At 45.2% G+C, this 26,480-nt stretch overlaps 2 protein-coding genes across 3 annotated transcripts in view; one reads left to right on the forward strand and one right to left on the reverse strand.

The window, feature by feature from the left end:
* The window catches only part of LOC138663528 (oocyte zinc finger protein XlCOF6-like), a 73,907-nt gene extending 67,972 nt beyond the window's left edge, over positions 1 to 5,935 (reverse strand). Inside the window, exon 1 of one of the 2 annotated variants that reach the window (XM_069749768.1) lies at positions 5,879 to 5,935. The gene's annotated coding sequence lies outside the window, so the exon portion shown is untranslated. The remainder of the gene's footprint in view (positions 1 to 5,878) is intronic. The other variant, XM_069749769.1, reaches the window with a different exon arrangement.
* Positions 5,936 to 5,987: 52 nt separating this feature from the next.
* Positions 5,988 to 26,480, forward strand: part of LOC138663533 (oocyte zinc finger protein XlCOF22-like) — a 49,837-nt gene continuing 29,344 nt past the window's right edge. Inside the window, exons 1-6 of the mRNA XM_069749774.1 lie at positions 5,988 to 6,055; positions 9,176 to 9,253; positions 9,383 to 9,562; positions 9,646 to 9,769; positions 9,853 to 9,950; positions 10,149 to 10,239. Coding sequence (XP_069605875.1) covers positions 9,176 to 9,253; positions 9,383 to 9,562; positions 9,646 to 9,769; positions 9,853 to 9,950; positions 10,149 to 10,239 — 571 coding nt within the window. The 5' untranslated portion in view covers positions 5,988 to 6,055. The remainder of the gene's footprint in view (positions 6,056 to 9,175; positions 9,254 to 9,382; positions 9,563 to 9,645; positions 9,770 to 9,852; positions 9,951 to 10,148; positions 10,240 to 26,480) is intronic.

The following is a 26,480-nucleotide window of genomic DNA, read 5'->3' on the forward strand; positions in this document are numbered from 1 at the left end:
CAGATCCAGGAGCGAACTGAACCAATGCTAAAACATTGACAGCTGGCATGGAGAAACGATCTGAGAGGAGTTAAATAGAGCAGTCAACCAAAGGATAAACCACGTCACCTGTGCAAGGAACCTCAGAAGCAGCAGCTCCACTCACAGCCACGGACCGAACTCACCGGGAGCCCACGGACCGAACTCACCGAAGTACCATTCATGACCACAGGAGGGAGCTCGACAACAGAATTCACAACAGAGGACTATGAGGAGTGTGTTATACTATATGGAGGACTACTGCATATTCAGCAGATGTGCTGCTGATAACAGGATACTGTATGGTGATCTGTTAGTGATCTATTAGTGATGGTTCTGTCCCCATCATTCTTTCTCAGACGGTGGAAAGAGGCCGGGAAACAAGTGTCCAATTACTTCAGTATTGTCGATCACACTCGTTTAGCGGCTTGAGATCAGCGCATGTAAATACAACCGAAATGCTTCTGTGTGATGTGCAATATGTTAGCATTTGGGGCCCCATTTTAAACTTTGCCTAGGACCCCACTTTGCCTGGTAGCTGTATAAATAACTATAAAGTGAACCAGACATTGTCAGGGTGGCACTGTTACACCGATTAAAATTATACCTGGGTTGGAGAAATCCATCTTGTGTTTTCTTTTCTTAATCTGTGCTTGAATTTTTAAGTTAATGAGATGCTTCATGCCAGACCAAGAGAAGTTCCTGATTCTGGGCCCCCTGCAGCCTGTGGCAGAGGGTGGTCTGTGTCGGCACGGTAATAAATTGTGTTATTTCCAACTTTACAGAAGGACGATAACACCATAGAAATGATAACAATAATAGGCCTCAGTTACAACTGTCTACAAGTAAAACTGTTGCTCATAGCAACAAATCACAGCTCAGCGTTCATCGTTTAAACAGCTCTGGTGAAATGAAAGATGCTTAGTGATTGGTTGCTATGGGCAACACAGGCAGTGTAACCTGTTGTGGTCAAGAAGATGTGCCTTATATATATACAAGATTATATATATTATGTATATTGTGGCCCGATTCTAAAGCATCGGGTATTCTAGAATATGCATTTCACCGTAGTATATGGACAATGATGAATCCAGAATTCGCGGCAGACTGTGCCCGTCGCTGATTGGTCAAGGCAACCTTTATGACATCATCGTCGCCATGGCAACCATTATAACATCTACGTCGATACTGTGCCCGTCGCTGAATCAGAAACATGGGATTTCTACGTCCTTTATGACATCATCGTCACTGTGCCCGTTGCTGATTGGTCGAGGCCTGACGGCCTCGACCAATCAGAGACGCGGGATGTCTACATCCTTTATGACATCATCACTGTGCCCGTTGCTGATTGGTCGAGGCCTGGCGGCCTCGACCAATCAGAGGCGCGGGATTTCTACGTCGATACCGTGCCCGTCGCTGATTGGTCGAGGCTGCCAGGCCTCGACCAATCAGAGACGCGGGATTTCCAGGACAGACAGACAGACGGAAAAACCCTTAGACAATTATATATATAGATATATATATATATATATATATTAGATATTTATTATATGGGCTTTGCATGTGGAGTGAGTGTGGCTATGTTGAGTGGGTGGGGCTATGCAGAGTGGGCAGGGCTATGTAAAGTGGGTGGGGCTATGTGGAGTGGGTGTGGATTGAAATACACACACACATACACTCCGCTTTGTATATATAGATGTACACATAACACCACATTATAAATTCATACACTAATAAAACTAAAAACATTATAATCATTACTATAAAACTATGATTCTAACATAGTAACATGGTTAGTAAGGCTGAAAAAAGACATTTGTCCATCCAGTTCAGCCTATATTCCATCATAATAAATCTATGTCCTTCTACAGAACCTAATGATTGTATGATACAATATTGTTCTGCTCCAGGAAGACATCCAGGCCTCTCTTGAACCCCTCGACTGAGTTCGCCATCACCACCTCCTCAGGCAAGCAATTCCAGATTCTCACTGACCTAACAGTAAAGAATCCTCTTCTTTGTTGGTGGAAAAACCTTCTCTCCTTCAGACGCAAAGAATGCCCCCTTGTGCCCGTCACCTTCCTTGGTATAAACAGATCCTCAGCGAGATATTTGTATTGTCCCCTTATATACTTATACATGGTTATTAGATCGCCCCTCAGTCGTCTTTTTTCTAGACAAAATAATCCTAATTTCGCTAATCTATCTGGGTGTTGTAGTTCTCCCATCCCCTTTATTAATTTTGTTGCCCTCCTTTGTACTCTCTCTAGTTCCATTATATCCTTCCTGAGCACCGGTGCCCAAAACTGTACACAGTACTCCATGTGCGGTCTAACTAGGGATTTGTACAGAGGCAGTATAATGCTCTCATCATGTGTATCCAGACCTCTTTTAATGCACCCCATGATCCTGTTTGCCTTGGCAGCTGCTGCCTGGCACTGGCTGCTCCAGGTAAGTTTATCATTAACTAGGATCCCCAAGTCCTTCTCCCTGTCAGATTTACCCAGTGGTTTCCCATTCAGTGTGTAATGGTGATATTGATTCCTTCTTCCCATGTGTATAACCTTACATTTATCATTGTTAAACCTCATCTGCCACCTTTCAGCCCAAGTTTCCAACTTATCCAGATCCATCTGTAGCAGAATACTATCTTCTCTTGTATTAACTGCTTTACATAGTTTTGTATCATCTGCAAATATCGATATTTTACTGTGTAAACCTTCTACCAGATCATTAATGAATATGTTGAAGAGAACAGGTCCCAATACCGACCCTTGCGGTACCCCACTTGTCACAGCAACCCAGTTAGAGACTATACCATTTATAACCACCCTCTGCTTTCTATCACTAAGCCAGTTACTAACCCATTTACACACATTTTCCCCCAGACCAAGCATTCTCATTTTGTGTACCAACCTCTTGTGCGGCACGGTATCAAACGCTTTGGAGGGGTGTAGTTTCCAAAAAAAAAATTCCTGGAGGGGTGTAGTTTCCAAAATGGGGTCACTTATGGAGTATTGCCACTGTTTAGGCCTATCAGGGGCTCTTCACGCACAACATGACGCCCGCAGACCATTCCATCAAAGTCTGAATAAACATCACTCCTTCCCTTCCGAGCTCTGCAGTGCGCCTAAACATTGGCTTTTCCTCCACATACGGGGTATCAGGATACTCATGAGAAATTGCACAACAACTTTTGTGGTCCATTTTCTCATATTACTCTTGTGAAAATAAAAAAAAAATGGTGATAAAAGATCATTTTTGTTGCTAAAAAGTTAAATGTTCATTTTTTCCTTCCACGTTTCTGGGTTTCCAGGTTCCTGTGTAGCACCTGAAGGGTTAATAAACTTCTTGAATGTGGTTTTGAGTAGTGGAGAGTGGTCACTCATCACTGGTATCTACATTATTGTGCTGGAGCCAGGAGAGGAATCATCGCATTGTGGGAGAACTTCTCTGGGCTTCTGTCCTCTCATCCTGCAGGTGTCTGACTGGAAATAATGTAGAACCAGCGAAGCCGCATTCTGTCCACAGCTGTTATGCAGTGGTGTAGCAATGGGGGGGGGGGGCAGAGGGGGCGGTCGCCCCAGGCCCCGTGCTCTGAGGGGTCCACCCAGAGCTACCCTACTGTAACTGTATCGGCGTGCACAGCGTGCCCGTATAGTTACATTCTGCAGCAGTGCAGGGAGAATCGATTTCTCTGCTTTGCCGCCTGACTGCTATGAGGCCCTTGAGCAGGCGGGGGGCCCGATGTCAGCAGTGGCCCTCCTACCGTCTTCGCAAGTTCAGCTGTAACACCTAGATGTCGGTACAGCTGACCGAATTGATGAGAGAAGGAGCATTTTGTTCCCTCTCCCATCATCCCCCTCTCAGCGTCTGACACCACCGACGCTGACACTGACAGGGGGTCGCGATGACGTCATTACTTGGCACCCGCTTGTCTGGAGATGTGCGGGCACTCAGAACAGCGGAGGAACCAGGAAGAAAGGTGAGTATTGGATTTATTTTTTATGGGGCATTCTATAATGCTGTATATCTGCCCCCAACCCAAGTTGTAAGAGAAGAAAAATAACTTTTCTTAGGCTTGGTTCCCATTGCGTTAATGGGAAAGCGCTAACGGACAGCGTTGCACGGCGAAATTAACGCCGTGCAACGCGTCCGTTAGCGCGCCCATTCACGGCAATGGGAACGCGCAGCACTAGCGCGTGCCATGTTCGGCACGCGCTAGCGACGCGCCGGTGTTTCCTGGCGCGCCGCGGACGCTGCTTGCAGCGTCCAAGGCGCGCCCGCGGTCCGTTCCCTGCTCTCGCAGATCGGGGATCGGCGAGAGCGGGGACGTTACCGCGACCCCGGGATGCGGCCACATTAAAAACATTGCGTTAGCGCAACCCGCTAGCACTAGCGCTAAACGGGTTGCACTAACGCAATGTGACCCTAGCCTTATACACATCTTCGGGGCGGTCTGGTCAGAGGGGTGTCGCTCTTCTTGATCCAGCACCTCCCACCTTATGATCATCGTCCTCCTGCTTGCTTCATGTGGATGATGCATCACTGCGTCATCCACACAGTCTCCTCGGCATCACGCTCCTGCATAGGTGTACTTCTCTGCCCTGTTGAGAGCAGAGCAAAGTACTGCAGTGCTCAGGTGCCAGGGCTCTTTGACCTTTCCAGACACCTGTTCGCAGTGCCAAGGAGTCTGTGTGGATGACGCAGAGATGCGTCAGCCACATGAATCAAGTGGGAAGGCAACATCGCAAGAAGATTGGAGGTGCCGGACTAAAGCCTGCGACGCCCCTTGGATCGGACTGCCCCATAGGTGAGTATAATAAAAGGTCTTTTTCTTCTCTTACAGGTCGGGTTGGGGGCAGATATACAGAATTATAGAATGCTGTATATCAGCCCTGAAAGGTGATGGCCGTAACATATATAGGCCAAAACTGGTGACAGGTTCCCTTTAAGGGCTGTATTATACTATAAAGTCTGCCTATGGGGGTGCATAATATTAGGGGCTGCATTATGCTATAGAGTCTGCCATAAGGGGTGCATTTTATTAAGGGCTGTAGTATACTATAGAGGCTGCCTATGGGGGGCTGCATTATACTAAAGAGTCTGCCTATGGGGAGTGCATTATACTACATGGAGGCCTATGGGGAGTGCATTGTACTATATAGTCTGCCTATGGGGAGTGCATTATACTATATTGAGGACTATATTGATGATTGTCTGGTGCATTATTCTTTATGGAGGCTATTTAGGGGCCATCATACAGTGTGACGATTACAGTGTTGGAGCTATCAAACAGTTAGGGGGATACTAAGGGGTCAGCGTATGTACAGTGAGGGGCATTAGACTATGTATAAGAGAGCTTCATACAGTGTATAGGGGAGCTGTACAGGGGGAGACTAAGGATATTATTAAATGTAAAGTGGGCACTTATTGTTATAGGGGAACTCAGGTTACTGTGACTGTCAAAGACGGGAAAAGTGAACGATTCCATCAGAAAGAAGGTCAGCGGTAAGAGATTATCTGTAACTGTGCAGTGATCTCTTATATGTTCTGTAGGGCTGGTATCTACCACTGACCATATGGCGGTAATATCCATGTTGGTCTTTATATAGAGATTATCTTCAGTAACAGCGCGGTCATCTGCTGAGGTTCTCCTCCACTATTAGGGGGCGTCACCCAGTTGTAATCAAGGTTACCGGGTTAGGGGCTCACTCAGAAGCTTCGCCCCCCCGAACCAAAACCCTAGCTACGCCTCTATGTTTCGTCACTGTTAACACCACACGGAGACCCCCAAAAACTCTCAGTGCTGATGGGGTCAATGTCCCCCAACCCGCACCCAGTAATCTCCAGCACCTACCTCCACCCTCAGAGCCGCACTCCACATATATGGCTTTTCTGTGCGCACAGGACCTGTGATGAGGTCACAGGAGGGGAGGAGTCAGTGGTCACATGATCAGGGCCCTCAGTGTATGCAGGACTTTGCTGTGCTGACAAGTATTCAGCTCGTCTGCTGGTGCTGCTCCTTTAAGAACAGGTAACGTTGCAAAAATAGTGATTGGATCCCCCCAGATCTTTTATAAATCTTAATGATATTACAGACGGGAGTTTCCAAGAGCGCTAGGTTCAGGGGTAATCCTAGTGCAGACTGAGCCGTGTGGCCTCTATCCAAGGCCAGGTTCACATTGCGTTAAAGCAGCCCATTCAACGCATGCGTTAAACGGACTGTGTTAATGCAAGTGCCGAAATGTGATCACGCTAGCGTAGATAGATCTAGCAGATGCTCTATCTGCGCTAGCATTGACGGACCTGGAAACTCTGCAGCCCGCTTCCGAGGGTCCATCACAGAATGACGGTACATCGCTAGAGCATGCCCATTATGGCATGCTTTCGCGATGTGCCCGATAATGGGGTTAATGGCAGCGTTAACGGACTGCTCCTTTCTTCTAGAGTCAGGAAGACTGTGGTGAATCTGTCGGCAGTGACATTGATGTCTAAGTCCGGATTACCTCTCCTGTGCTCTCTATGAAGATCTTCTCTAGGATATTCTGTGTATTTGTCCCACAGAGCCCGGGGATTGGAAGATGCACAGGTTGTAGTCATTATAGGGAGCAGGTTAGAAGATGAGGAGGAAAGCGAGTGAGGGACGCCTCCTGCAATGTCAGGTCCCAGCGTGGACCATCCTCCATCAGACCACGCTTTTGGCATGGCCTCCCTGTAAGTGTTTGTTGGTTCAGTTGTATGTACAGAAGACGCTCGCTTTCCACCTTGGCATACAGATCTACTATACACTGATGAGAAAGTTGCCTCCATTGTTGTCTGATCATTACTTGTTAGGTGTAGACGTCCATAGCTGATATTTTATTGGTTGGTTTATTGGTCGGCCTCGCAGTGTTGGGATCAGTCTGTGTTAGATTATAGTGATCGCCATCTTGGCCATTCCACAATATTATATGATCTATGTGTTTCTGTAATAGTTTGAAGATTTTCGCTGCGTCCCTGAATAATTATATCTCGGCTTAGAAACTCCCATCCAACCATTACAATAGTTACTTCATTAACACCGGGAGAATTAAATCTCCTTTTGTGCCACCAGCCGCTGTCTGCTCTTATTACACCCTGATATTCCGCACTTGACATTCTTTATCAGGTGGTTTTATAAAGATTTACTAACTTATTGTGTTGATGGAAAACTCTTTGCAGATTCAAAACAATGTATTTTTGTATCAGGTATAACTTCACAGTGTCAATCAGATTGCATATGTTCAGCTCCCAAACAGTTAATTTGTAAAAATGTTGAGTCTTGATTTGCTACAGGAAGCATCAAACCTATTTTGTAACATAGTAACATAGTAACATAGTTAGTAAGGCCGAAAAAAGACATTTGTCCATCCAGTTCAGCCTATATTCCATTATAATAAATACCCAGATCTACGTCCTTCTACAGAACCTAATAATTGTATGATACAATATTGTTCTGCTCCAGGAAGACATCCAGGCCTCTCTTGAACCCCTCGACTGAGTTCGCCATCACCACCTCCTCAGGCAAGCAATTCCAGATTCTCACTGCCCTGGAATTGAGTGATATTTGTGATATATTTGTCCCTGGACTTTAAAAGTTGGAATAAATGCAGCTTCCTTAAGTCCAGCTGTCAAACCAAAGGATGTGATCTGGAAAGATGAACTGTATTTCCTAATATTTTGCAGTAACTGCTTAGACTCATGTGTTGTTCCTGACATGTATGAAAAAAGTGGTTCAGGAGGTAGAGTTAAAGGTGACAAATTGACTTTACCATTTGAGCCGCACATACCAGGAGATTTAAAGTTAAAATTTTTGCTTGACAATGTTCTCATATTACATCCATTCTGCTTATTATGACTTTCAGATGTGACCTATAGTCGTGAATAGGGTCATAGTGAAACGCTTCCAAACTCAGGTCAGCTTGCCTACGTCGTTGCATATGTCATATGTGGTCTTTTTGACGAAGTTCATCCTTTTCTTCAGATGTTTCCACGTCCCTTGATTCAGCCTGTCTCATCTGTTTTTTCCTGAAGATGACATTCCCGTTGCTCTGATGTTTCAGCTACCTCTGATTCAGCCTGTCTCATACATTTCCTTTCAATCCAGAGCTCACATTGTTCACTTGTCTCAGCTGTTTGAGAAGGTTTATTTTCTTAGCTTTTGGATTATATTGCCCCTTAGTTGGTCATCTTTTTGGGCGGCATTTGAAAAAACAAGTTCTTAGTATTATGACCCTTAGTAATCATCTCACACTCATCAGAGATCTAATAAGTGAAACTATATATAAAGCAATAAATGTGGGACTGCCTCACAGTCAGACTGTTCTAGTTGTCCATGGTAACCAATCAGAGCTCAGCTTTCACTTTATCTCAGTAGCTTCATGCTAAAAACTGCACCCTGGCTGCTATAGGTAACCAGAACGATCTTACTGTGAGGCAATTTTCATTAAAGGAAGTCTGTCACCCCAAAAAAATCGTCTCTGAGCTAAGCCCACCCGCATCAGGGGCTTATCTACAGCATTCTGTAATGCTGTTGATAAGCCCCCGATGTAACCTGAAAGATGAGAAATAATGGTTAGATTATACTCACCCAGGGGCGGTCCCACTGCGTCGCGGTCCGGTCCAGCACCTCCTATCTTCATTCGATGACATCCTCTTCTTGTCTTCTTGCAGCGGCTCCGGCGCAGGCGTACTTTGTCTGCCCTGATGAGGGCAGAGCAAAATACTGCAGTGCGCAGACACCCATTTTCTCCTTTGTTTCTATGGAGTCTTCTGGGGGCCAAATCTCATGAAGGGGGGAAATTTAGAGTTTTAATGTTCGCAGTATGTTTAGTCTGGTGTTAAAGATGAGCCATACAAAATTTACTGAAACCGAGTGAAAAATGTGGTTTTGTATTCCACGGGCTACCATACGCAGATTTTCTGCTTTATAAATATAGATGTAAAAAAGAAAATTAAATACTGTAAAATAATAAATCTCCTCATATGTTTCCCTTATTATCTCCAGTAATTGTATTATTACACAGGATTTTATGATGTTACATCGGCTCATCTTCTCATTCAGGTCTCTACAATATTGGATCCTCTCAGTGAAGATCTTCTATATAAAATAATTTTTCTTAATTACCCATCACAGATGGATATGGACAGAGACAAGATGGCGGAGAGGATATTACACCTCACCCTAGAGATCCTCTTCCGGCTTACTGGAGAGGTGAGAGATTCTGATGACGTCACATCACATCATTCTTATCTATGGGAATAACAGATGGACAGAACTGGAGAGGTGAGGACTCTGGAAATGTCTGTAGTGAGATTTATTAATGTGTCTCCCCATAACCAGGATTACACAGTAGTGAAGAAGACCTCTAGTGAGTTCTGTCAGGACCCTGTGTCTGAGGGATTGGGAAAACCGCTGAGCCCAATCATGTGGCCTCCACATCACCCCCTGATACATGAGGACATCAATGACCAGAAGATCCTAGAACTCACCTACAAGATGATTGAGCTGCTGACTGGAGAGGTGACACTGCTGGGAATGCTGGGACATTATACAGTAGCGCCATGAAAGGATCGGGGAGATGACGGTATCATTGTATGTGTCAGGTTCCTATTAGGTGTCAGGATGTCGCTGTCTATTTCTCCATGGAGGAGTGGGAGTATTTAGAAGGACACAAAGATCTGTACCAGGACGTCATGATGGAGGTTCCCCAGCCCCTCACATCACCAGGTAATAGACAGGACTACATACACACGGCCTATAATTATCTGTATGTAGAGAATAAATTCAGTCCCTGTATGTGTTTCCTCCAGATCTATCCAGTATGAGGACAACACCAGAGAGATGTCCCCATCTTCTTCTTCCACAGGACTCTAAACAAGAAGATCTCAAAGTTCCTCAGGATCATCAGGTAAATGGAGAGAAGGTGTCATGAGATCTTCACTATGATATGTAGACGGCTGTGAAGGTCTTGTGCTCAGTCTTGTTTTATCCACCAGTATTATATGTTTTATACTTGTGTAATGAGAGCGGTGGAGATGGCAGGATTAGAGCTGATCATAAATGAGATTTCTCCATCTGTCGGTGACTTTTACAATATTTGTTTCAGGGTGAAGATCTGACCCATATTAATACTACAGAGACATATGTGAGGGGTGATGAGCGATGTAAAGAGGAGATTCCTATATGTGACTACCGAGGTGAGTAGTGACCACTAAATGCAGGGAAGTCACAGATTCATTAGAAGCTGCAAATGATCTTTGGAGCAGGGAAGTTTTCCCAGAGTGGTATATGTTGGGCCGTCTGACAATTGAGTTTAGTCTAGGACAATTTGTATACACTACTAATAGACAGCTGTTACAATACCAAACTAGGGCAGTCCCTATAGGAGGAAAAACACAATAATTATACTTTATTTTCATATAGTTTCTATTCCTCACTGACTGCCACTTGAGTGGCTTATAAACTTACAATGTGTGTGGGTCGAGTTCCCGCCTCTGCACAGGGGGAATCTCGAGCCATCTCCGCTGCGGTCTCCTATTCTTCTCCGGCCGCAGTGGAGCCTGCTTAGCAAAGACTTTGGTCCCAGCATCTGGCTCAGCCTGATACAGTGCGGATGGCTACTGCTGCCTTTCCAGGCTCAGCCATTGTAGCCAGTACTGGTCAGCGGCGAGCAGACGTCTCTGGGACCAAGTCCTGCTTTTCCCCTTTTGAGCATGCCCAGGGTAAGACCGCTCATTGGAGGTAGGGGGTCATATGCTCAGGTACTGCAGCAGCTCCCACTGGTCCTCTAGGAAGGTCCTGAAGTTGTTCAGATACTGTAGCAGCTCCCATTGGTCCTCTAGGAAGGTCCTGAAGTTTCTGCAGCTATAAATAATAAATAAATAATCTTTATTTTTATATAGCGCTAACATATTCCGCAGCGCTTTACATTCTTTTGATAAAAGGTTTATATTTATAAAAGGTTTGCATGACCGCACGGCCATGCGCTAGTATCAACTAAGTTGTGTGTTCAGCGCCACTGTGGTCTTATGTACAGTACAGACCAAAAGTTTGGACACACCTTCTCATTTAAAGATTTTTCTGTATTTTCATCACTATGAAAATTGTACTTTCACACTGAAGGCATCAAACTGAAGTTATGTCTTATATTCTAGGTTCTTCAAAGTAGGCACCTTTTGCTTTGATGACTGTTTTGCACACTCTTGGCATTCTCTTGATACGCTTCAAGAGGTAGTCACCGGGAATGGTTTTCAATTCACAGGTGTACCCTGTCAGGTTTAATAAGTGGGATTTCTTGCCTTATAAATGGGGTTGGGACCATCAGTTGTGTTGTGCAGAAGTCTGGTGGATACACATCTGATAGTCCTACTGAATAGACTGTCAGAATTTGTATTATGGCAAGAAATAAGCAGCTAAGTAAAGAAAAATGAGTGGCCATCATTAGTTTTTTAATTTTTATCGCAAATAAATTTGTATTAAGAATAACATTACAATTGACATGTTACATTCTTATTTTCAATACAAAGTTTTCCCCCCAAACGACCCCCCTCATTCCCAACTTATCCTGCCCCCTCCCAGTAAGACAGCCCACCTTGTTTAATAATTCCATCATTAAATCTATAGAGTGACTAACCCCTCAGTTAGAACTGTAGGCTACATGTCACATTTTCACCAATTTAGGACTTTGATTTACCCATTCTCTATAACAAACCTATCCCATGGCAATCCACAGAGACCACAATTTATTGAACACTTCAATTTTCCCTCTTTTCTGATAAAACCCCTTTTCCAGTATCAGGCCCTGCTTCACATATTGGAGGAATTTTCTTCCTGAAGGCGGCTCTTCCCTGATCGAATTTCGCGCTATTACCTTCCGGGCCATATACAGCAATCTGGCAATAGCTATTTTCAGGTTTTTATCCACTCCAATCTCTTCCACCCCAACAAGCACACCACCGGGTCTTTTGGCACCTTGCATCCGTACGCTCCTTCCACACGACTCAAAACTACCAACCAAAAAGAAGCCAGTCTCAGACACGTCCACATCATATGAAATATATCAGCATCTGTAGATCCACACCTCGGGCACTCAGAATCATCACGCAAACCTGCCCTATATAACACCTTCGGAGATTTGTAAACTCTGTGTATTACATAAAGCTGTGACAGCCTATACGGATCGCTCAGTGACAGCCGTGGAACCCACTCTAGCACCGACTCCCAAGTTTCGTTCTCCATTGGGCCCAGATCCCTCTCCCACTTAAATTCGTTTATTAACAACAAAATAGTAGTGTTACAAACATTTTGCATCCAAGATTGTCAAACATAAAATGTAATATATATAAATTGCGTATTATTAAGTTTAAAATAAAATACAGCTGCCATCTATAACCAACATTATATTGTGATTATTAAAACTGTTGGATCAATGGTAACACATGAAATTCTATAGATAGAAAAAAAAAAACTTAAAACACCAGGACACTTGAATTGAAACTATATCTACGCTAACTGCTAACTCGCCGCCGTACTCTACGTTAGCCTTCACTCAATACCTCTACTACACAACAGATCTATAGAGTAAGATGGGAAGAATTCCACCTACCCCAGATTTTTTCAAATTTGCCCGGACACCCTCTGTTTTGATATAGCGTGCACTCATATGGAATGATTGAATTGACCAGTTCGATCCAAGCTCCCCTAGTTGGGTTTGTACTCCCCATCCACCTCAAAGCCAATACCTTCCTTGCCATAAAGAGCGCCTCACGTAAAAAAATATCAATATAATGATCCCAAGTCTCCTCCTCCCATACTCCAAATATACATACTAATGGGTCAAGGGGAACCGGAATGGACAACAATGATGTAAGTAGTGAAGTCACCTCCTTCCAGAATTGAAAAACAACAGGGCAACACCATATCATGTGGACGAAGTCTGCATCTAAGGAATGACAGCGCCTACATTCTGATGTTTGGAATCGACCCATTCTAAAAAGCCGTGTCGGGGTTAAATACGATTGATGTATTATGTATAGTTGAGTCATCCTATTATTAACTGATGGGGATACTTTGGTTGGGGATTCAAGAATGTCCTCCCATTCCTCCCCCTGCATATTAGAAAGAAGTCCCTCCCACTTCCCCTTAACAGAGTTAACGGTAGACGCGTCCCCCGAAGATAGCATGTAAGTATATAGGGAGGAGATAAGACCCTGGGGACCCTGTGACTTGAGAATTCCTATCAAGGGTAGAGAGGATATGGCACGATCCGTGCCTACCTGTCTCATATATGACTGTACGGCTGACCTTAACTGTAAATATCGAAAAAACTGGGATCTCTGTATACCATGCTTGATTTGCAATTGCTCAAAAGACATGAAGGACCCCCCATCATACAGATCACCTATTGAGGAGACGCCATGCCCGAGCCAGAAGTCAGTGGACGGGTGATTCAACAAAGTTAGGAAATAGCCATTTCTCCTCAGGGGCATCTCCGCCACAATATCCGTGAATCCTACAATTTTTTTAATTTGCCTCCAAACCGATCTCGCCAGGCGAAGCAAAGGAAGCATACGAGGGATATTAATTTTCTCCAGTTCTAGAAAATTCAGCGGACAGTCTGTTTGAGCCACATGGAGAAGATGGCTTTCTGAATTCGGAAGGCGATTATCGGGCATCCACTTATTCAGAGCTTTAACCTGACCAGCCAAATAATATCAATAGAAATCCGGTAACGCCGCTCCACCGCCCGACTTTGGTCTTTGTAGCGTAGATAGCTTAAGTTTGGGCCTAGATTTCCCCCATATGAAAGATGTAATTTGAGAGTTCAAACTTGTAGAAAAGGACTTAGGAATTAACACAGCGCTATGTTGAAGACAGTAGCTGAGCTTGGGGAGCACTATCATCTTGACTAAATTAATGCGGCCGGCTACAGACAACGGAAGTTTGCTCCAAGCTGTAAATTTCAATTTAACTAATTCTGACAGCGGGAATATATTAAGTTGTAGATCAAATCTACTATTCTGAGAAATATATATGCCCAAGTATTTAAAGCTGGGTACAATAGGGAGGGGGGAGAGAGCCCCAAGGCCAGGTGATGAAACATGAGTAAGGGGCATCAATGCTGATTTATCCCAGTTTATATACGGGCCCGAGTGTCTACTAAATGTATCTATGGTGTCTATCACCCGCGGTAGTGTTACCTCCACCTCATCCATAAATATCACCATATCGTCAGCGTACAGACCAACAGTGTCCACCCGATCAGCTATATTTATACCTTTAATCTCGACAGAGGATCTTATGCGCATCGCCAGGGCCTCCATCGCAAGGGCAAAGAGGGCCGGGGAGAGAGGACACCCCTGACGGGTCCCTCTATATAGTGAGAAAGACTTAGAGATGGAGCCATTAACAATTATACGGGCCTTAGGTTTCATATGCAATAGACCTACCCACTTCAAAAAACTATCCCCGAAGCCATATTTTTTCAAACATGCTAAAAGGAAGGGCCACTCAAGAGAATCAAAGGCCTTGGCTGCATCCAGTGATGCCAATGCCCAGGTATTATCTGGTACCAATGAGCTATACTGAACCACTGACTGGACCCGTCTAATGTTAATAGAGGTATTTTTACCCGGCATAAAACCCGTTTGGTCTGGATGTATAAGGTCAAGTATGATCCAATTTAATCTCGTGGCTAGAATTTTAGTAAAAACTTTATAGTCCACATTTACCAGTGAGATGGGCCTATATGATCCACATTCCAATGGGTCTTTCCCCTCCTTTTTAAGTAAAATAATGTTTGCCTCGTAGAATGTGTCAGGCATAGAACCCCTCTCACACACCCCCTGGAACACCCTCAACAAGAGCGTTGCCAGTATATCTCGATACTTCCTATATAATTCAATGGGAAACCCATCTGGACCCGGGGCCTTCCCAGAGGCCATATCTATCAAAGCTTTTTCAACCTCCTCCAAAGTAAACTCCGCATCCATAAAGGCACGCTGAGCCGGGGTCAATAAGGGAAATGTTATATCTGATAAATAATCCAGATTATTAGGGATATCAAAGTCACATTTAGAAGTATATAGTGACTTATGATAATCATGAAAGCAGCAAATTATCTCCTCATTCGAGGACACTAATGACCCATCTGGCGTTCGAATCTGTAATACAGTATTGGAGACATTATGTTGGCGTACCAAGAAAGCCAAAAATTTGCTAGCCTGGTTTCCCATTTCAAAATAGGATTGGCGAGTAAAGAATAGTTTACGTTTAGATTTAGTGTCTTTATACTGAACATATAGCCTCTGGGAAGTTAGCCACTCAAGTCTATTACCACTGGTTGGGTCAGATATATATGCAGACTCTGAGTCCCTTAATCGTTGTTCCACCTCATCATCCTCCCGTGAGGTCACCCTTTTAATATAAGATATTGTGGAGGATAGACACCCCCTCAAATATGCCTTAAGGGCATCCCAAAATATATTAGTATTCTGGGGCTCCGGGTGGGATAAAATGAAACTCTTCAGTTGGTCCACAGTTCTATCATTAGAATCTATCAACTTGAGCCAAAATGGATTCAATTTCCAGACTATGCCGCCATTTGATTGCCTAAATTTGAGTTTAAGAACAACCGGGCTGTGGTCAGATATTCCCCTGTTGCCATGCTCAACACTATCTATCCATGTTGCCAACCCCACTGATCCAAATATATAATCTAGGCGGGAGAGGGATCGTTTGGTAGATGAATGACAGGTATAGCCTCTTTCCCCTGGATGGCGCATTCTCCATAGATCTACCCAACCACTACCCTCCATAAATGAAGCTAATTGGGATGAAGTTTGAGAGGAGGGCTCCCCCACCGCATCGTCACCCAATCTCAGCCTATCCAAGTGAGTATCCATGACTAGATTAAAATCCCCCATGCAGATGATGTTCGCGTCTGGAAAGCTTAAGGCAAAGCTCATTGCCATTCGGAGTATTGATAAATTAGCTGGAGGAGGGTTGTAAACACATAAGATGACGTATTCACGGGAGTTGACTAGCGCATTCACAAATACAAACCGACCCTCAGAGTCCCTCCTAGCCTCCCTCATCTCCCATCTAACGTCTTTGTGAACTAACAGTGAGACCCCCCTTGAGTAGCTGGTATGAAATGCGTGTATGGACCATTGCACCCACGGTTTCTGTACACACCGGGCCGTGTCTCTAGTCAAGTGTGTCTCAACCAGTGCTACAATATGTGGGTGATAGCTGTTGTGAATTCTGTGGCAGAGCTCCCTCCTGTGGTCACAAGTGGTACTTCGGCTGGTTCTCTCTGTGAGCTTCCGTTGGTGGAGGAAAGTGGTACTGCGGCTTCTGAGTTTCCTTCCTCAGGTGATGTGGTGAAGTCGTTAGGTGCTGCTCTATTTAACTCCACCTAGTGCTTTGATCCTGGCCTCCAGTCAATGTTCTAGTATTGGACCTGTTTCCTCCTGGATTGTTCCTGTGGCCTGCTGCTCTGCATAGCTAAGTTCCTCTTTGCTATTTTGTTGCTGTTTTTTTCTGTCCAGCTTGTCAATTTGTTTTTTACTGCTTGCTGGAAGCTCTGGGACGCAGAGGGTGTACCTCCGTGCCGTTAGTTCGGTACGGAGGGTCTTTTTGCCCCTTTGCGTGGTTTTTGTAGGGTTTTGTGTTGACCGCAAAGTTACCTTTCCTATCCTCGCTCTGTTCAGAAAGTTGGGCCTCACTTTGCTAAATCTATTTCATCTCTACGTTTGTCTTTTCATCTTAACTCACAGTCATTATATGTGGGGGCTGCCTTTTCCTTTGGGGTGTTTCTCTGAGGCAGGGTAGGCTTATTTTCTATCTTCAGGCTAGCTAGTTTCTCAGGCCGTGCCGAGTTGTATAGGGAGCGTTAGGCGCAATCCACGGCTGCCTTTAGTGTGGTTTGGAGAGGATTAGGGATTGCGGTCAACAGAGTTCCCACGTCTCAGAGCTCGTTCTTGTTTTTTGGGTTATTGCCAGGTCACTGTATGTGCGCTGACCTCTATGTTCATTGTGGTACTGAATTACCTTTCATAACAGTACTGGAGGCCAAAAGTACTAATGATTCTCAATAGAGGGAAAAAAGAAGTTCTGAGACCATTTTTTTTTCTTTGCACTGTGTTTTGCCTTTTTTTTCCCCTAGACATTTGGGTGGTTCAGGACACAGGTGTAGCAATGGACATTAAAGGTCTGTCTTCATGTGTGTATCAGCTCACGGCAAGAGTACAAAGTATTCAAGACTTTGTGGTTCAGAATTCTATGTTAGAACCGAGAATCCCTATTCCTGATTCCTGATTTGTTTTTTGGAGATAGAACTAAATTTCTGAGTTTCAAAAATAATTGTAAACTATTTCTGGCTTTGAAACCTCGCTCCTCTGGTGACCCAGTTCAACAAGTTAGGATCATTATTTCTTTTTTGCGTGGCGATCCTCAGGACTGGGCATTTTCCCTTGCGCCAGGGGATCCTGCATTAAGTAATATCGATGCATTTTTCCTGGCGCTCGGATTGCTGTACGATGAGCCTAATTCTGTGGATCAGGCAGAGAAGAATTTCCTGGCTCTGTGTAAGGGTCAGGATGAAATAGAGGTATATTGTCAGAAATTTAGAAAGTGGTCCGTACTCACTCAGTGGAATGAAGGTGCGCTCGCAGCTATTTTCAGAAAAGGTCTCTCTGAAGCCCTTAAGGATGTAATGGTGGGATTTCCTATGCCTGCTGGTCTGAATGAGACTATGTCTTTGGCCATTCAGATCGGTCGACGCTTGCGCGAGCGTAAATCTGTGCACCATTTGGCGGTATTACCTGAGCTTAAACCTGAGCCTATGCAGTGCGATAGGACTCTGACCAGAGTTGAACGGCAAGAACACAGACGTCTGAATGGGCTGTGTTTCTACTGTGGTGATTCCACTCATGCTATCTCTGATTGTCCTAAGCGCACTAAGCGGTTCGCTAGGTCTGCCACCATTGGTATGGTACAGTCAAAATTTCTTCTGTCTGGGGCGTGGCCTGGCTTTGGATGGCACAGGTCGCATAGTGCGGGAGCTCCGCACCCAGGACCCTGTAAGCGGCTCATAGCGACGCACAAACGGCGCCTTCCTCTCCAAAATTCCCCACACAGCACACCCACCGGCCGGTGAGTACATGTGGAAATCCAAATCCAGCTCCGGTGACCCGTCCAGGCGCATAGTGGATTTCTTTGCCGCCTCCTCGCCGCAGCCCCAGAAATCCAAAATGGCGCCGCTGTCTCCCAGATCTTCCCGGGCAGCGCGCAGAGGCTCCCAGTCCTCTGCCTCAAGCGTTACAGCGGCAGATCTTCCTGACGCCCCGGTCACAGCATCGCTCCTCAGAGACATGCTGGGGGACCTTCGCACCTCCCTGCGGGAGGACATGCGCTCCATGATGTCGGAGCTTAGGGGAGAGGTGGAGGAACTGGGGGCCCACACAGATCATCTGGAAAATAAGATGTCTGAACTAGTGGCCTCACATAACGATCTGTGGGACGCTCATGAAAATCTACAATTACTTGCAACAAAGACACATGCCAAAGCCCTGGATTTGGAGGACAGATCTAGAAGGAATAATGTCAAATTGAGGGGGATTGCTGAATCAGTTGGACCGGATGATCTTAAAGCCTTCCTTCAAGATTTTATCCTCACAGTCCTCCCTCTTTATACTAAAGAAGGCATCATAATTGACCGCATTCACCGGATCCCCAAGCCTTCAGGATTAGACCCCTCGGTTCCTAGGGATGTTTTGGCCCGTATTCATTTTTTTGTTATGAAGGACGAGTTCCTGCAAGCCCTGAGAGCCAAACCATCTTTGCCTGAACGCTTTGCAGCCATTACTGTCTTTCCGGATTTATCACCAGGAACCCTAGCCCTGCGTAGGGCGTTCCTGCCCTACACTACAATTCTAAGGGAAAAAGGCATATTATATCGCTGGGGATTTCCCACTAAGCTCTGCATTCGTAAGGATGGTTCCATTACTACGTGTCTAACCCCGTCGCAAGCGGCCAAGACATTATCGCAATGGGGCCTTGACCCACCTGGTCCCCCCCCTGCTGTTTCTTCCTCCAAATCCGAAAGTTCTAATTCCCGGAGACGCCGGATAACCCCTGACTGGAAGGTTGCCTGAAGTGCTAACTGTCTTCATTTCCTGGTTGGAAAGAAAGGGAATTCTCTTTTTTTTTCCTCTTCCCGCACAATTTAAAGTACTCTTTTATTTTATTCAAATTTTTCTTTTTTCTTTTTCTTGCTCATTATTTGCTGAGGTTGACCACTGGCTGGTCCTCCCTCAGCTTATTGCCCCTCAGGTGAACTGTTTTGCTAATTCACCTTGGACACAGGAATTCTCTGGATGGTACTTTGTTGTAATGTCTGGTTGTTGTTTGTTTGGTTTTCCCTTCCCCCTCCTACCCTTCCCCCCCTTATATATCTCAGATCGCCTCCACATAGTAGCCTTTGGTATTACGGTATCATTTTTTTTGTTCATAAATTTGCATGCATGCATTCGAAATTTTTATAGTTGTTTATTATGAGTGTGTCACTATTTTCTATTAATGTCAATGGTCTTAACTCCCCCAACAAGAGGTCTCTTGTCTGGCGCCAACTTGCTAAATCTAAGCATGACATTATATGCTTACAGGAGACTCACCTCTTGGAGCGAGACAATGTGAGAATGTATTCAAATCTATACCCCCACCAATTTTTTGCAAACGGGAAATCCAAAAAAGCTGGGGTGGCTATCTTCCTTAGTAAAGCCAATTCTTTTCAGTTACATAGTTCTGTGATTGACCCTGCAGGCAGATATATTATACTTTCATGTACAATTAACAATACCCCCTATACTATCGCCTCGGTATATGGTCCTAACTCTGGCCAAGCTAAGTTTATGAACAGTTTTTTTACTACGCTAGGAAATTTTCAACATAGCTATAAGATAGTTGCTGGAGATTTTAATATCCCGGTTTCCAGAGATTTGGATTGCTCGTCTTCCTCTGTGTCTAGGGGCGAGGCGGCCCACTTGATTAACTCCTATAATCTCCATGATATTTGGAGATATCTTCACTGTAATGAGAGGGATTATACATTTTGGTCGCCTCGTCACGCTTCCTACAGCAGGATAGACTATATTTTAGTGGACGATGTAGCTCTCCCTCACTGTACAGCCGCGTCCATAGGTAACATTACCTGGTCTGACCATGCTCCAACTTCAGTTACTCTTAAAGATCCGCTAGCAATTAGACCCCCCTCACACTGGCGCCTTAATACCCACCTCCTTTCTGAGCAGGCAAACTCATCACAAATCGAACACTCTTTACAAGAGTTTTTTGCCTTTAATGATTCCCCGGATGTACGAGAGGACTCCCTGTGGTTTGCTCATAAGGCGGTGGCTCGTGGTCTCTTTATCAAGATGGCTGCTTCGGCTAAGCGTAGATATAACTCAAGTCTTCAGTCTGCCTTAGCTGAGGTTGCCCTGTTGGAGTCTCGCCACAAGGCCCACCCCTCAGCCCTCCTTTTTTCCGACCTCTCAGCTGCGCGCCTTCACCTTCGCCAGCTTCTCCTCCATAGAACAGAAAACTCTCTAAGGAAATCTAGGGCTAAATTTTACTCCATGGGTGATAGAGCTGGTACTTTACTCGCTAAGCGCGTTAAAAAAAAAGAAGCTCAATCGAAAATTGCCTACCTTCTTAAACCAGATGGTACCCGTATTTACAATCCCATCCACATTGCGGAGGAATTTGCTTCATACTATGCTTCCTTATATAACCTTAATGCTGACCCGAACTCCCCCCAACCTACCCAGGCTTCAATAGCTGCCTTCTTAAATAAAACAAACCTCCCTCAGCTTAATTCGGATCAGTTATCTCTCCTTAATGCCCCTATTGAAACATTTGAAATCTCACAAATAGTTAAGGAAGCCCAAAAACGCTCAGCCCCAGGCCCAGATGGTTTCTCCTTCGCGTACTACTCTCAATTCCTCTCTGTTCTGTCACCCTTTCTCCTGCGTTTGTTTAATTACTGGCGATCTGCTGGTTCTATAGTGGAGGAGGGTTTGGAGGCATGCATATCAACTCTCCCTAAACCCGGGAAGCCTATGACTTCTCCTGGCAATTTTCGCCCTATTGCCTTGCTAAACTGTGATGTCAAAATTTATGCCAAGGTATGGGCCAACAGGTTGATGGCGGTCCTCCCATCCTTAATTCACTCGGACCAAGTTGGCTTCGTGCCAGGAAGGCAGACTAGAGATGGCACAAGACGTTTGATTGACTTGCTGGATGTGGTGGAGAGGGGGAAACTTCCCTCGGTGTTCCTATCTCTTGACGCGGAAAAGGCGTTCGACAGAGTGCACTGGGGTTATATTGCTGCCACTCTGAGTAAGTTCGGCCTTATAGGTCCGATCTTCTCGGCTATTATGGCCCTGTACTCTAATCCATGTGCCTCTGTCTGCTCAGCCGGCTTTAGATCTCGTGTCTTCTCTATCTCGAATGAAACCCGACAGGGCTGTCCCCTCTCCCCCATCATCTTTGCTCTAGTCATGGAACCCTTGGCTGCTGCAGTTAGACAGTGCGCAGAGATTGGAGGTGTGTTGGTGGGGAATCATGAGCACAAAATTGGCCTGTATGCGGACGATGTGGTATTGACTTGCTCTACTCCTCTTGGTTCGCTATCTGCGGTCTCCTCCATTCTCTCACAATTTGCAGAGGCCTCCTACTATAAACTTAATCTATCCAAGTCTACAATTTTCCCCTTGTTTATTTCAAATTCCCTCCAGCTTCAAATCTAAGCTAAATACCCATTTATTTGGTCTCCGGGGGGCTTTACATACCTGGGAATACAGATTACCCATCTTAAAAACATAGTTCGTGTCAACTGCGACTCGACCCTTCTCGAAATTAAAAAAGAAATAGGTCGCTTTACGAGCTCCCATCTGTCCTGGATGGCTAGGATACAAACTTCTAAAATGTTAGTCCTCCCTAAACTCATTTATCTTTTCAGATGCCTCCCTCTCTCCATTCCCTCCAGGTATCTCTCAGCTTTCCAATCAGTTATTGATCGTTTCATATGGAATGACAAACCTCACAGAATAAAAAGTTCATTAATGACGCTGCCATACTCCAAAGGAGGTTTGGGAGTCCCCAAAATTCAACTATATCACCAAGCCGCTCTTATAGAACCCTTAAAAATCTGGTGGGAGAGGAATTCCTCTCTTCAGTGGTTTAATATTGAATCGCACTTTGCCCCTCGTTCCTCACTCAGACTACTTCTAGAACTATGCTTACTCCGTGTTGCTATCCCGAACTCACCTCTTAAAATAATCTCCTCCGCCACTAAAATTTGGGCAAAACTCTGCCCTTCCCATTTCCCGTTCTTGTCTGATTACATCTCCACTCAGGCATTGGAGTGCGCAGTGGAGGGTCTGTCTCTCTCCCCCTGGGGGGAGTGTGGGGTACACCGGGTATGTGACCTTTATGATGACTCTGGTTTGAGATCTTTCGCAGACCTTTCTGCTCGGTATAGTCTACCCCCCAAAGCGCTCTTCCAATACTTTCAAATTCGTAGTTTCCTGAAGCATCGGGGGGTATTTGGTGTGTCTACGTCTCCCCTGGGGGAGGAGACTCCGGTGCAGAGATTTTTTAGACCTAACACTATAATCCCACATGGCATCTCAATAATCTATAAAGCTCTCCTATCTCATCATTTTTCGGATAGACTCCCCTTTATGGCCACATGGGAAACGGCTTTTTCATTTGAAGCTTCCGCGGACGATTGGGCTTTGGCTATGCAGCATCCATCTAAATTCTCCTCGTGTCTTGGTCATCTTGAACAATCCAAAAATACTCAACTCCTGTGGTATTTCACTCCCGTTAAATTAGCCAAAATATTTCCACAGGTGTCCCCCCTATGCTGGAAAAAGTGTAATCTCACTGGTTCGCTTGCTCATGTGTGGTGGAGTTGCCCTCAGGTGCAATTGTTTTGGCGTCAGGTTGAGGGAGTTATATCTGAAGTAATTCAGGTCCCTGTTACATTAACAGGCCCTCTGGCAGTTTTGGGTATATCACTGATAGACTTCCCTTCTCCCTTACAACCTATTATTTCCAACATTCTTGTAGCAGCTAGACTTTATATTGCAAAGTATTGGAAGTCCCCGAATGTTCCCTCAAGAGCTGAATTAATTGCTAAGATTAATCTTCATTTTAGCTATGAATCAATTACTGCTGACTGCCTCTCTAAGAGGAATAAGATTCTCACATGGTGGGACCCTTGGTCCTCATCGACTTATGTCTCCTCCCCAGAACACCCTCCCTCCTCACCCCACTAGAGTTGTGTATATGTTCATATCTCTCATGTATGCTTATGCCTTGTATCTTGGGCTGTTGTTCGATGAGGTTTCCTATTATGGTCTGTATTCCTTTCCTTCCCTCCCCCCCCCCTATTCTGTTTTTACCTGTATACTATTTTTATTATCCAATAAAAATTTGATTGGTTTAAAAAAAAAAATTTCTTCTGTCTGTTACCTTGATCTGCTCTTTGTCATCATATTCTGTCATGGCATTTGTGGACTCAGGCGCTGCTCTGAATTTGATGGACTTGGAGTATGCTAGGCGTTGTGGGTTTTTCTTGGAGCCCTTGCAGTGTCCTATTCCATTGAGAGGAATTGATGCTACGCCTTTGGCCAAGAATAAGCCTCAGTACTGGACCCAGCTGACCATGTGCATGGCTCCTGCACATCAGGAGGTTATTCACTTTCTGGTGTTGCATAATCTGCATGATGTGGTCGTGTTGGGGTTGCCATGGCTACAAGTCCATAATCCAGTTTTAGATTGGAAATCCATGTCTGTGTCCAGCTGGGGTTGTCAGGGGGTACATGGTGATGTCCCATTTCTGACTATTTCGTCATCCACCCCTTCTGAGGTTCCTGAGTTCTTGTCTGATTACCGGGATTTATTTGATGAGCCCAAGTCCGATACCCTACCTCCGCATAGGGATTGTGATTGTGCTATCGATTTCATTCCTGGTAGTAAATTCCCAAAAGGTCAACTGTTTAATTTATCTGTGCCTGAGCACGCCGCTATGCGGAGTTATGTGAAGGAGTCTTTGGAGAAGGGGCATATTCGCCCGTCATCGTCGCCATTAGGAGCAGGGTTCTTTTTTGTAGCCAAGAAGGATGGTTTACTGAGACCTTGTATAGATTACCGCCTTCTAAATAAGATCACGGTTAAATTTCAGTACCCCTTGCCATTGTTATCTGATTTGTTTGCTCGGATTAAGGGGGCTAGTTGGTTCACCAAGATAGATCTTCGTGGTGCGTATAATCTTGTGCGTATTAAGCGAGGCGATGAGTGGAAAACTGCATTTAATATGCCCGAGGGCCATTTTGAGTATCTAGTTATGCCATTCGGACTTGCCAATGCTCCATCAGTGTTTCAGTCCTTTATGCATGACATCTTCCGAGAGTACTTGGATAAATTCCTGATTGTGTACTTAGATGACATTTTGATCTTCTCGGATGATTGGGAGTCTCATGTGAAGCAGGTCAGAACAGTGTTTTGTCGCAGAGAAGTTCTGATTGCTCGGTGATGAAACCATGCGCCTTCTTTTCCAGGAAGTTTTCGCCTGCTGAGCGAAATTATGATGTGGGCAATCGAGAGTTGCTGGCCATGAAGTGGGCATTCGAGGAGTGGCGTCATTGGCTTGAAGGAGCTAAGCATCGCGTGGTGGTCTTGACTGATCATAAGAACTTGACTTATCTCGAATCCGCCAAGCGGATGAATCCTAGACAAGCTCGTTGGTCGTTGTTTTTTGCCCGTTTTGACTTTGTGATTTCATACCTTCCGGGCTCTAAAAATGTGAAGGCGGATGCTCTGTCTAGGAGTTTTGTGCCCGACTCTCCGGGTGTATCTGAGCCGGCGGGTATCCTCAAAGAGGGAGTAATTGTGTCTGCCATCTCCCCTGATTTGCGGCGGGTGCTGCAAAAATTTCAGGCTAATAAACCTGATCGTTGCCCAGCGGAGAAACTGTTTGTCCCTGATAGGTGGACGAATAAAGTTATCTCTGAGGTTCATTGTTCGGTGTTGGCTGGTCATCCTGGAATCTTTGGTACCAGAGAGTTAGTGGCTAGATCCTTTTGGTGGCCATCTCTGTCGCGGGATGTGCGTACTTTTGTGCAGTCCTGTGGGATTTGTGCTCGGGCTAAGCCCTGCTGTTCTCGTGCCAGTGGGTTGCTTTTGCCCTTGCCGGTCCCGAAGAGGCCTTGGACACATATCTCTATGGATTTTATTTCAGATCTTCCCGTCTCTCAAAAGATGTCAGTCATTTGGGTGGTCTGTGATCGCTTCTCTAAGATGGTCCATTTGGTACCCCTGTCTAAATTGCCTTCCTCCTCTGATTTGGTGCCATTGTTTTTCCAGCATGTGGTTCGTTTACATGGCATTCCAGAGAATATCGTTTCTGACAGAGGTTCCCAGTTTGTTTCGAGGTTTTGGCAAGCCTTTTGTGGTAGGATGGGCATTGACTTGTCTTTTTCCTCGGCTTTCCATCCTCAGACTAATGGCCAGACCGAACGAACCAATCAGACCTTGGAAACATATCTGAGATGCTTTGTTTCTGCTGATCAGGATGACTGGGTGTCCTTTTTGCCTTTGGCTGAGTTCGCCCTTAATAATCGGGCCAGCTCGGCTACCTTGGTTTCACCGTTTTTCTGCAACTCTGGGTTCCATCCTCGTTTCTCTTCAGGGCAGGTTGAGTCTTCGGACTGTCCTGGTGTGGATACTGTGGTGGACAGGTTGCAGCAGATTTGGACTCATGTAGTGGACAATTTGACTTTGTCCCAGGAGAAGGCTCAACGTTTCGCTAATCGCAGACGCTGTGTGGGTCCCCGACTTCAGGTTGGGGACTTGGTTTGGTTATCTTCTCGTCATATTCCTATGAAGGTTTCCTCTCCTAAATTTAAACCTCGTTTTATTGGTCCGTATAGGATTTCTGAGGTTCTTAATCCTGTGTCTTTTCGTCTGACCCTTCCAGATTCTTTTTCCATACATAACGTATTCCATAGGTCATTGTTGCGGAGATACGTGGCACCTATGGTTCCATCTGTTGATCCTCCTGCCCCGGTTTTGGTGGAGGGGGAGTTGGAGTATATTGTGGAGAAGATTTTGGATTCTCGTGTTTCAAGGCGGAAACTCCAGTATCTGGTTAAGTGGAAGGGTTATGCTCAGGAAGATAATTCCTGGGTCTTTGCCTCTGATGTCCATGCTCCCGATCTTGTTCGTGCCTTTCATATGGCTCATCCTGGTCGTCCTGGGAGCTCTGGTGAGGGTTCGGTGACCCCTCCTCAAGGGGGGTACTGTTGTGAATTCTGTGGCAGAGCTCCCTCCTGTGGTCACAAGTGGTACTTTGGCTGGTTCTCTCTGT

Source organism: Ranitomeya imitator, chromosome 2 (genome assembly GCF_032444005.1).
Source record: "Ranitomeya imitator isolate aRanImi1 chromosome 2, aRanImi1.pri, whole genome shotgun sequence".
Classification (NCBI taxonomy): domain Eukaryota; kingdom Metazoa; phylum Chordata; class Amphibia; order Anura; family Dendrobatidae; genus Ranitomeya; species Ranitomeya imitator.